The sequence below is a fragment of the Felis catus genome, chromosome C1, assembly GCF_018350175.1.
Source record: "Felis catus isolate Fca126 chromosome C1, F.catus_Fca126_mat1.0, whole genome shotgun sequence".
NCBI classification, from domain to species: Eukaryota; Metazoa; Chordata; class Mammalia; order Carnivora; family Felidae; genus Felis; species Felis catus.
The window spans coordinates 106,646,579-106,658,336 of NC_058375.1; the positions used below are offsets into that span (position 1 = coordinate 106,646,579).

An 11,758-nucleotide genomic window follows, 5' to 3' on the forward strand; every position below is an offset into this window, starting at 1 on the left:
AATGTGACAAATTTTGCACTGGTGATAGGTCCAGGAGGTACTGCTAATTAATAGGATAGATAGAATTTTTCCAGGTGAAGGTTAGGATAGTGCTTCAGTGGAGGCAATGGTATAAGCAGAGGTGTGGAGGCTGGGCAGTTGTCTGGTTAGGCTGGAGTTTAGGTGGCATGTGGGGGCATAGTGGGGAAGCAAGCTGTAAGTGTAGACTGAAGCAAGATCACAGAGGACTTCTGTGTGCATTCAGTGGACACATACACCCATTGAACATGCACCATGAGTGCACAATCAAAATCTGTGTTCTTATGGACCTTAAGTTCCAGTAGGGGGAAAAGGACAATAAACAGGTATCACAAAACCAAGATAACAGATATGAAAAATGCTGAGAACAGCAACAGAAAGAGGAGGATGTGATCGGGAGTGACTGGGGACTACTCTTTTAGATTCAGTGTCAGAGTGAGGAATGAAATAAGGAGCCAGCCACACAAAGCTGGAGAGAGGACTCTTCCAGGCCAAAGAAATAGCTTGTTCAAAGGCCTCGAGGTGGGAACCAGCTTGCCCTTCTGGAATCATAGGTGGAAGGCCAGCATGTTGGAAAACAGGATGGTGGGGAGTGGTACACAATGAAGTGTGGCAGGGCCCCATCCTAGGAAGGCCTTGGGAGAATGCTGGATTTTCTTCTTAGTGTGGTGAGAAGCCATTGGGCCTTTTACATAGGGGAGTGACCTGATGTGGTTTTCATTTTGTAGAGGAGTAGGGAGCCCCATCAGGAAGCTGTTGCGGGGTTCCAGGAGAGAGACGGTGGCCAGACAGTTGATGGCAGGGGAGATGACAAGATTGGTGGGATCTGGGCTACACTGTATTTTGAGACAGAAACAAAGGGACTTGCTGATGAGTTTGATTTGGGAGAGGGAATGATTATAATAAAGACTGTCTCTCCTAGGCATTTGCTTGAGCAATGTGGTGGTCCTCCCAACTTACTGAACTGGGGAAAATTGAAGGAGAAACAGGTTAATTCAAGACTCTTGTTTGGGAATGCTAAGATTGAGATGCTGTTTGATGTCCCAGTGGAAATGTAAGGAGATATTTGGACACACAAGTCTGGGGTTTAGGAAAGAGGTAGGGCTGGAGATGAAGACTTGAGAGGCTTAGAAATAGTGATGACATTTGGAGCTGTAGGACTGGATATGATAACCGTAGTTAGAAAAGAGAAGGCAGCTGAGGAGTGAACCCCAAGGAGAAGATGTCTTTTACAAGGGAATGGTATCTTTCTGGTGCAGGTAGATTTGGAGGACGCTCTGTGAATTAGCTTCACAGTGTGCATGATTCTCTCAGAGTTTGAGAGTAGAGATCATGCTTAAAAGGGATGGTCTCTATTTGGTTGCTCCAGTTGAAGAAATTCAGAAAGTTGCTCTCTGGTTTAGATCCAGAGAGCTGCTTTATTTTTTTATTTTTTATTTTTTTTTCCAACGTTTATTTATTTTTGGGACAGAGAGAGACAGAGCATGAACAGGGGAGGGGCAGAGAGAGAGGGAGACATAGAATCGGAAACAGGCTCCAGGCTCTGAGCCATCAGCCCAGAGCCTGACGCGGGGCTCGAACTCACGGACCGCGAGATCATGACCTGGCTGAAGTCGGACGCTTAACCGACTGCGCCACCCAGGTGCCCCTGGAGAGCTGCTTTATTGCCTGCTGCAGAGTCCTCCCCTGGTTAGTGCAGTAGGATGTCTTTCCTCTCTGCTTTTGTACCCTCTTAGGGTGAACCCCCTTTCTTGTCTTTTGGCTTTAGAGCCAGGATACCCCCTCCCCCAACCTGTATTTATGTTGTACCTGTGATGGGGAGTTACCCAGACCAAAGTTATCTAACTCCACCCTTATAGTAGCCATTTCTCGTCATTCCAAACATCTCTCCTGCTCTTTCCTCTTTTCCCTTCATTTTCTGCTCAGAAAACTTTTGTGGCTCCTACTACTAACAGAAGAAATTCCAAACTCTTCATGGTAGATTTTGACGTCCTCCATTATCTGGCTTTATTTGTCCCTCCAGCTTGGACTCTTTGCTTTCTCTCTTTAGTGTTCAGCTTATGTGCCTTTTGCTTCACTGAACACCCCTGGACCTTCCTTCACCATGTGGCACTCATACTTCCCCCTGCCTAGAATGCCTAAATCTCTCCCTCCCTTCACTACCTGGCTGACCCACTGAGAGTCCCCAGCAACCCTTAGTAGCTTCCCGATTTTGAGACCTCTCAGCTTTGGGTTTATTTTCCACCCTCTAGTTTAGCTTTCTGGGGAGGGTCTCAGTTATAGAGAACATTTGTAGGGAAAACCCATCTTACCCCTGAACAATTATGCCATGTAAATAGCAGCCAACATATGGGCATCCCCATTGACCTTAAGGGCCAGGATGAGCTGTGACCCTTTTCATTTCCACTCCCCCAGGATCATGGCCTTAGCTTAGATGCTGTCCTCCATGCAAGCATCTCTCAGTCATTCCACACAGTTAATTACTCCATTTTTGGAGTTAGGGCAGCAAATTTTTTTCTTTTTTTTTTTAACTTTATTTTTTATTTTTAAAATTTACGTCCAAATTAGTTAGCATATAGTGAAACAATGATTTCAAGAGTAGATTCCTTAATGCCCTTTAACCATTTAGCCCATCCCCCTCCCACAACCCCTCCAGCAACCCTCAGTTTGTTCTCCATATTTATGAGTCTCTTCTGTTTTGTCCCCCTCCCTGTTTTTATATTATTTTTGTTTCCCTTCCCTTATGTTCATCTGTTTTGTCTCTTAAAGTCCTCATATGAATGAAGTCATATGATTTTTGTCTTTCTCTGACTGACTAATTTCACTTAGCATAATACCCTCCAGTTCCATCCACGTAGTTGCAAATGGCAAGATTTCATCCTTTTTGATTGCCGAGTAATACTCCATTATTTATATATACCACATTTTCTTTATCTGTTCATCCATTGATGGACGTTTGGGCTCTTTCCATACTTTGGTTATTGTTGATAGTGCTCCTATAAACATGGGGGTGCATGTGTCCCTTCGAAACAGCACACCTGTATCCCTTGGATAAATGCCTAGTAGTGCAATTGCTGGGTCTTGGGTAGTTATATTTTTAGTTTTTTGAGGAACCTCCATACTGTTTTCCAGACTGGCTGCACCAGCTTGCATTCCTAGGGACAGCAATTTTCCTGTACTTATGACATCTTGCCTTATTTAACGGTTGTTTGCTGTACACATGTTTCTTACTAGATTGTAATCTTCTTTAGAAAAGGGGCTGTTGGGGGCGCCTGGGTGGCTCAGTCGGTTAAGCAGCCGACTTCGGCTCAGGTCATGATCTCGCGGTCTGTGAGTTTGAGCCCCGCGTCGGGCTCTGTGCTGACAGCTCAGAGCCTGGAGCCTGTTTCGGATTCTGTGTCTCCCTCTCTCTGACCCTCCCCCATTCATTCTCTGTCTCTCCCTGTCTCAAAAATACATAAAATGTTAAAAAAAATTTTTTGAAAAAAAAAAAAAAAGAAAAGGGGCTGTTGTTATGAATCTATATATCTTTCCTATGGTGAATCTGATGGCCCTCAATATCCATTCTTATCTCCTATATTTCCTAGACTCCCTTGTAGCTAGGGTTTTCGATATGAATTATGTTTTTCCAATTAGATGTGTTTCCATGATATTTGCAAGGTACAGTGATTTTTGCTATTTCTTTTGGTAAATAGGGTTATGGAACATGGATGTTGACAGGCAGTTTTGGCATCAGTGCCAGAAGCTCTGGATCCCAACTTTCTGATTCCTGGATTACAGCTCTATTGATGTCTTGAACTCAGTAGTTCTGGGGTTCACTTGCTGATTTCTAATAATTCAAATCTCATAATTCTAGACATTTAATGTGCCATTGCTTAAAATATAGAAAAATTTTGCTCTTTCATTAATTGAGTCTTGATTAGATAAGGGTCAAAATTAGCCTCTTTTGTCTGTTACTATGTAAATGTTTAGCTTATTTTTTCCTGAAGTCTAAATTAGTCCTGAAGACTAATTTCCTCCTTCTATTTCCACACTAATTTCTTCACCTATTCAACAAATAATTAATGAGTGTCCCTGGACATTGGTGGCTGCACTGAGTGCTGAGCAGTGCATAGTTGAGTAAGATACGGTCTTATTCCCAGGTTGGTAGGAGAGATAATCACAGAAAAGTGTGTGACAAAGCCTATAAGAGAAATGAGTGGAAATTTAGAGGAAGGAATGCTTGGAGTGTCCAGAAAGGCTTCCCAGAAGCTGTGATGTTTTAGTTGAGACACAGAAGATGCCCAGGTTTTTACCTGGCAGAAGAGGGAAGGGAGGTACTCCAGGCTATGGAATGGTATATTCAAAGATATGAATTAATGAAAGACCATGGTATCCTAAGAAAAGACAAATCCTTGGCATGGCTGGAGCATTGGGTACTCCTGGGAGGGACCCTTCATGAGACTAAACTGGGTAGGTCATCTGGGTCAGATGATGAAGGGCCTATGTGTCATGCTAAGGAGTATGAACTTTATTCTAAAGTCACTGGGAGCCACTGAACAAGAGGGAGATAAAGAAAGTGGAAATGGAGAAGTGGGAAGAGATCCAAGAGGTATGAAGGATATAGAGTTGGCAAGATTTAATGACTATTTGAATGTGGAGGTGAATGAGGGTAAGGGTCAACTTTGACTCCTCTGTGGTGGAAGGAGCTGAAGATATTTAGATAAATTCCTTTTGACTTTTTGTTATTTGTTTCATATTGACTCCTTTTCTTCTTCTTCCTCCTCCTCTTCCTTCTCTTCTTCTTCTCCTTCTCCTCTCCCCGCCCCCGCCCCAACTTCCTCCTCTTTCTCCTTCTTCAGTGCTCAGGAATTCAAAGAACAAAGTCATCTTAGAAGTCAAGAAATGAGATCTTGTCCTTGGAAAGCAGCACCCAAGTGAAGATAGGACAGCATATCTCCACCATGAAGAAGGAAAAGAGTCATCAAGGTCATTGTTCACCAATCATTTATTGGATATTTTAATAGATTTCCATAGATTTTCTTTGAAGGGTTTTCCAGAGCAATGGAGGGACGGTTTTGGTTTGTTGGAATCTGTCAGCAGATGACATATGCTTTCTCTCTGTTTTATGTGGTCAGAAACTGGAATGCTATGGAGCTGGAACCAGTCAAGTCAGCTGTAGCAGCTCAGGGAAATGTCCCTCTGGTGAGGGTTGGGAGCCTAGGTGTGGGAGGTGTTGTGGACTTCAGAGTTGACTCTCCTAGCAGCATCTCACCGTGTTTCATTTTAGGCTATGAGGTTTGCAATTCCTGGTGTTTTGTCCATTGGAGCCAAGGTCACAAAAGACCAGGTGTCCTGTCCTCGGGCTGTAATATGTATTTTTGGAATACCTTTCCTGTTTCTGAACTTTTGGAAGAAGTTTCTACCATTCAGTGACCCAGCCATGTCCCCACCTACACAGAGGGAAAACCAGGAAATGATTAAATCCCCAAACTAATCAAAATTGGGATCTGATTATGTCACCCAATTTGCCACTCAGACTTAACCCAACTGGAACACCCTAGAATTGCTGCTTAAAGAACGGAAATGCCCTAAAAGTGAATACTAGTCCTCAAAGCATCTTTATAAGTAGATAGAAGAGAGAAGGAAGACATACATTTTCAATCTCTTAAACAGAAGTAAGGATAAACTTGACATGTAGATTTCTTTGGCTTCAGGCTGCTTTAGCTCTGGTGTGTGCACAACCTAGTGCTAATTCCTTTTCTGCTCTTGTACATAGTTATAGAGGGCGTTGGGAGCAGAAGCTACCTTGTTAGGGTGACTTCCACCCTGTTCTCCCCTTGAGGGCCTCCCACTGCTCTGGGTGGGATGGAGGGTCAGGTTACTGCATCCTCCCTGGGAATTTTGCCTCTGGCTATTTTCATTCCTGTGGAATTTTTCTCTATTAGTACAGCCTTGCTGGATCCCATAAGGTTGTTGATCCTGGGACCCTTGATACCTTGCTTCCTCCTCAAGGGTTTGCCTATCCCATTTTTGCTGATAGTTTTGATTCTCTTCATGTGTTTGCCTGTCTTGTCTCTGATGGGTCTGCTCATCTTCGTGGGTTTGCTTCTCTCGTCTCTGACGGGTCTGCTCATCTTCGTGGGTTTGCCTCTCTTGTCTCTGACGGGTCTGCTCATCTTTGTGGGTTTGCCTGTCCCGTCTCTGATGGCCTTGTTCCTCTTCATGGTTTTGCCTGGACTGCATCTTGCATGGAGTTTCCTGACCCTCACAACCGTGTCTGCCCCAGCTTTGGCAGGCCTGCTCTCCTTCTGCCTGGTGGCTCTGCCTCTCTTCATGCCTGGCCTGTGTCTGTCTGTGGCCCTGCTCACCACTACATGATTGCCTTTCACCTTCTTTATAACCGTGTGGCACTTCTTGCTTGATTTGTGCTATGAGTTTGTGTTGATGGTGTTGGTTATCTTCCTCGGGCTCCCATGCCTGGTGGCTGTTCTGCTGCCCTTCCCTAGACTGAAATCTCTGTCCCTGATTTCGAGCCACTTCTTGTCCTTGAGTCTGTTGACTTAGTCTCCCTGAACTTCCTGGTTGCTCAACATACGAGTCTCTGCTTATTTCTTCCCTCCCTTGAAGGTAACTATTTTGCTCTATCTTCCTAGTCTCTGACTGACCATGGTGAGAACTCAGGCCTTGTCTGTCTGTCTGACCATAACAATTACTGTGGCCTTCTCTGTCTGTCTGGCCAGAACAATAGCCCTGGCATTCTCTATTTGTCTGGCCATAATGAGAGCTCATGCCTTGTCTGTCTGTCTGGCCATAATGATAACTCTGGCCTGCTCTGTCTGTCTGGCCATAGTGAGAACTCTGGCCTTGTCTGTCTGTCTGACCATAGTGGGAATTCTGGCCTTGTCTGTCTGTCTGACCATAGCGGGAATTCTGGCCTTGTCTGTCTGGCTGGCCATAATGAGAGCTCATGCCTTGTCTGTCTGTCTGGCCATAATGATAACTCTGGCCTGCTCTGTCTGTCTGGCCATAGCGGGAACTCTGGCCTTGTCTGTCTGACTGGTCATAGTGAGAACTCTGGCCTGCTCTGTCTGACTGGTCATAGTGAGAACTCTGGCCTTGTCTGTCTGTCTGACCATGGCGGGAATTCTGGCCTTGTCTGTCTGTCTGACCATGGCGGGAATTCTGGCCTTGTCTGTCTGTCTGACCATAGCGGGAATTCTGGCCTTGTCTGTCTGTCTGACCATGGCGGGAATTCTGGCCTTGTCTGTCTGTCTGACCATAGCGGGAATTCTGGCCTTGTCTGTCTGTCTGGCCATAGTGGGAACTCTGGCCTTGTCTGTCTGTCTGGCCATAGTGGGAACTCTGTCCTTGTCTGTCTGACTGGTCATAGTGGGAACTCTGGCCTGCTCTGTCTGTCTGGCCATAGTGAGAACTCTGGCCTTGTCTGTCTGTCTGACCATGGCGGGAATTCTGGCCTTGTCTGTCTGTCTGGTCATAGGGGGAATTCTGGCCTTGTCTGTCTGTCTGGTCATAGGGGGAATTCTGGCCTTGTCTGTCTGTCTGGCCATAGTGGGAACTCTGTCCTTGTCTGTCTGACTGGTCATAGTGGGAACTCTGGCCTGCTCTGTCTGTCTGGCCATAGTGAGAACTCTGGCCTTGTCTGTCTGTCTGACCATAGCGGGAATTCTGGCCTTGTCTGTCTGTCTGGCCATAGCGGGAACTCTGGCCTTGTCTGTCTGTCTGACCATGGCGGGAATTCTGGCCTTGTCTGTCTATCTGGCCATAGCAGCAATTCTGGCCTTGTCTGTCTGTCTGACCATGGCGGGAATTCTGGCCTTGTCTGTCTGTCTGGTCATAGGGGGAATTCTGGCCTTGTCTGTCTGTCTGGCCATAGTGGGAACTCTGTCCTTGTCTGTCTGACTGGTCATAGTGGGAACTCTGGCCTGCTCTGTCTGTCTGGCCATAGTGAGAACTCTGGCCTTGTCTGTCTGTCTGACCATAGCGGGAATTCTGGCCTTGTCTGTCTGTCTGGCCATAGCGGGAACTCTGGCTTTGTCTGTCTATCTGGCCATAGCAGGAATTCTGGCCTTGTCTGTCTGTGTGACCATAGTGGGAACTCTGGCCTTGTCTGACTGTCTGGCTAGAGTGGGAACTCTGGTCTTGTCTGTCTGTCTGGCTATATTGAGAGTCCAATTCTTGCCTATCTCTCTGACCATAACCTGATTTCTGATCCAGCCTCCCAGACGGTCCATAATAAAAGCCTGATTCCTGTTGGTTTGTCTGGCCATAACAAGAATTGTGAATTTGTCTCTCACATTGATTTAAGGCAAAGATATATCCTTGTTTTTTAGGCTGGCTACTGCTAGATTTATGACTCCATCTTTGACCATAGTGGGAGTCTGTATCCTGTCTCTCAGACTGACCATAGTGGGGGTCCCTAACATGTCTCTCAGACTGACCATAGTGGGAGTCCCTATCCTGTCTCTCAGACTGACCACAATGGGAGTCCATATCCTGTCTCTCAGCCTGACCATAGCAGGAGTCCCTACCCTGTCTCTCAGACTGATCCTGGTGTACATCCTGGTTTTGTCTCTCGGACTGAGTGCAATGGGAGTCCTGCCTTTCTTCCTCATGCCTCTGCCTGTGTTGTCTGCCTGTATTTTCTGGGAACTTATGGTCTTGTGTTCCCTCCTGCTCCCCTTCTTGCTGAGAGATTCTATCTCCACATGACCTATTATTTAGTTTATGATAGCAGGCTTGGGCCAATTGAAACACCAACAAGAGATATTCATGAAAATCAACGTGTCCATTTCTGTCTTTATCCAAGAGGCTCAGGATGGTTTCCACAGTCTCTGGGTCATTTGGTCTCTGTGAGAAGATAAAACAAAGAGCAAAATCAGTTGTTCTGTGGATACAAAGATGTATGCTGGTATCCACACCCCTACCCTTTTAGTCCTGTATGAGCCTTCCTCAGTTGGTCACCATTCATCTTGAAATGGCTTGGGCTTGGTTTAGTCTTTTTGATAAACTGGTCCTCTGAAACTCATCCCTTGCTAGACCAATGGGGGCATGATTATTCCATTATATGCTATATTGTAATTATTTACCTACTTCTTTCTAACGACACCATGAGATCCTAGAGGGAAGAGAAGCTGGTTTTGTTCATGTTTGCATCCGCAGTGCCTAGGATGGTGCTGGCATGGAATAGGTATTCCACAACTCTTTGTTGAATGAATGAATACATGAATGAGAAGATGTGTGTACAGCACTCAAGTATAGAAATCAAGCTATGAATCTAGAATTTCTTCTGAGAAATGATTTCTGGTTTGAACTTGTACCCTCTCCTGTCAAGCTCAGCTATAAGAAGGTGTGTGTGTGTATGCCTGTAAATGTGTGTGTTCTGGGAGAGAAGTACTAAGGAGCTGCCTGAAAATCTTTAGCTATGGGTGGAACATGACCAGATCAAACAAAAAACATCAAGCCCTGGATGCAGGTGTCAGAATCACTCACACTTGACTCCATGGGGTCAGAGTCTATGCATCTTACCCGGAGGATGTCTCCAAACTCAACCAAGAGCAGCTGCTTCAACTCCTTCTTGCACAGTGAGGTACAGTTCCCATTCTCTTTAGCATGTTTCTGGAACACCTCAATCACAGTGAGAATGCTGTTCAGCAGTTGAGCCATTTTAGCAAAGATGGGTGAACCTAAAAGAAGAAACAAGATTTCGTGTTTAAGATGAAGACCAGGAGACAGATTTCTAGAGGGCAAGTGGCCCTTTTTGGTTAGGGAAAGAAGCTTAAGAAGTGACAAAGCCCCTATGCTGACACCATGGAGCCTGCTTGGGATTCTCTCCCTCTTTCTCAGCCCCTCTCCCACTCACACTTGTTCTCCCTCTCTCTCAAAATAAATAAACATTAAACAAACAAACAAAAAAGAAATGACAGAGCCCCTTCGTAGCCTTACCTCACACTCCCTCTGATCTACAATCAGGCTCCAAATACTATGTGCTATAGTGGGTGATGGGTGCCAGCTATGGGTTCCCTGCTAGGAAAAGTGGCAATTTCCTAAAAAGCAAAAAACATATGGTAGGTGGTTTCCATGTCCCATCCCCTACTCCAGGTGGGACTTGCTTGATTGAAACTGTCTTAGAACAAAAAGGAAGAGATATCAGGAGGCCCACAGAGGCAGGGCCAGAAGCCAGTACAGTAAGACATAATTCTCCACCAACTAAATAGACCCTGCCAAACAGGTCTTCTAAGGAGCCTTGCTCAAGTGTGGAAGGCCAGAGGTCTCTTGCCATAGGCCAAGCAAACTTTTTGAGAGGCTAAATCCCAGCAAGTGCTTCTGGCCTGGATGATCACTTGGGATATGCTTATAAAGTAGAATCAATGAATAAAAATGATTACAGATAAAGATAGCAAGCCAAATTAACTGCACAGATGATAGGAAGTATATATAATCAGCTAGATTCACTCTGGCTACATTGGGAGATTCAGGTCTTTGGGGATCTGGATCTCAATGGTATTTTGCCTGTGGTATACAAATTCTAGTTACTGAGTTTATAAGCCTCCAAGAAGCCCTAACTGCAAAGCACATTGGACTTCCAAAAGCATGCAGTGACGTCTATAATAATGCATGGCAAACAGTGAATTGCATGGGACAGGCTGAGTCCCTTATGGCAGTTCACTGCACTGAGACTTGAATGCTACTGTGGCCCTGTGGTCTAGGGCCTTGTCTCTGATGAGCTCTAAACTTTTGGGTCTTGCCTTACTTGCATGAAAGGTCAATGCTCCAGTATGGGAGACTAAGCTATTCACCAGTAGTTCTAGCCCTCAGGTTTGGGATGCCCAGGACATGCTAAAACAAAGGCATGTATATTTTACAGGCTTGGAAGTGGGCCACCCCAGTTATCATCATATTCTCAGACAGAACCAAGAAAAGGAAGCAGGATTCTACCCAGGCCTGTCATGCACAGGGAGCAGTCTCAGACCCCCCTAGCCCAGCACATTATAGCTGCTATCAAGAGCCTTATAGAGACTGCCATTACTTATCTCCCTCCTCCCCCTCCTCCCCCTCCTCCCCATGCATGCCTTACCTGCTTAAGGAGGAATGAGCAGAAGATTCAGAAGCCACAGAGGATACTAGAGAGTTGAAAACCCATCGTATTTATAGGGGTTTTAATTGTCCTGCTAGGCCATCCCAGGAGACACCCATTCTGTGGTGGAGCCTGAATCACTCTGGGCCCAGCCCGGCTCAGCCCAGCTTGACCTCTCCCTCTGCAGACCGTTTGGTTTATTTACTTCCCCCACTTACTCATGCACCTGTTTGTCATTAGGTAGGCGATACTGTTCAAGTCCCAGCCCCATTTAATTAGGGGAGTGTGTGTGCATGTGCATGCTGCGGGGGTCCCAAAAGACAGATATGTAGGTTGAGTTCATCCTTCATATATGTTGCCTACCACAGCTAATGGAGGACCACAGTTAAGTCATACCAAAGAAGGGTATTGATGTGGTCACTTTATAAAAATCTGTCAGAGTAGAGACTAGCGGCTGTAGGTAAATAGCCAGGATATAGTTCCTAGAAGAGATTTGCTTTATGCTGTTTTGCTTGTGTCGGTAGATATGTATATTTTAATCTATCGACCTGTTTTAATTTTAATGTTTTTTTTTTCCACTTAATGGCTCGTCCTGCTAGAGAGAGAAGTAAATACATGACTAATTTTGAGAGGGAAGGGTGCGATGATGGTGGAGTTGCTGCC

General features: G+C 45.5%; 1 protein-coding gene across 1 annotated transcript; it reads right to left on the minus strand.

The window, feature by feature from the left end:
* Nucleotides 1-4,987: 4,987 nt before the first annotated feature.
* On the minus strand, nt 4,988-11,184 carry RPTN (repetin). The gene is made up of 3 exons (XM_045033537.1): nt 11,096-11,184; nt 9,547-9,704; nt 4,988-8,868 (listed from the first exon to the last, which is right to left on the minus strand). Exons 2-3 carry the CDS (start codon nt 9,682-9,684, stop codon nt 5,749-5,751), a joined length of 3,258 nt encoding a protein of 1,085 aa, XP_044889472.1. The 5' UTR covers nt 9,685-9,704; nt 11,096-11,184; the 3' UTR covers nt 4,988-5,748.
* Between the last annotated feature and the right edge of the window lie 574 nt (nt 11,185-11,758).

Coding starts and splice junctions, on each gene's coding strand:
- RPTN (XM_045033537.1), bottom strand. CDS start 9,684: ATGGCTCAACTGCTGAACAGCATTCTCACTGTGATTGAGGTGTTCCAG. Junction 8,869..9,546: donor AGTTTGGAGACATCCTCCGG/GTAAGATGCATA, acceptor ATCTTCTCACAG/AGACCAAATGACCCAGAGAC.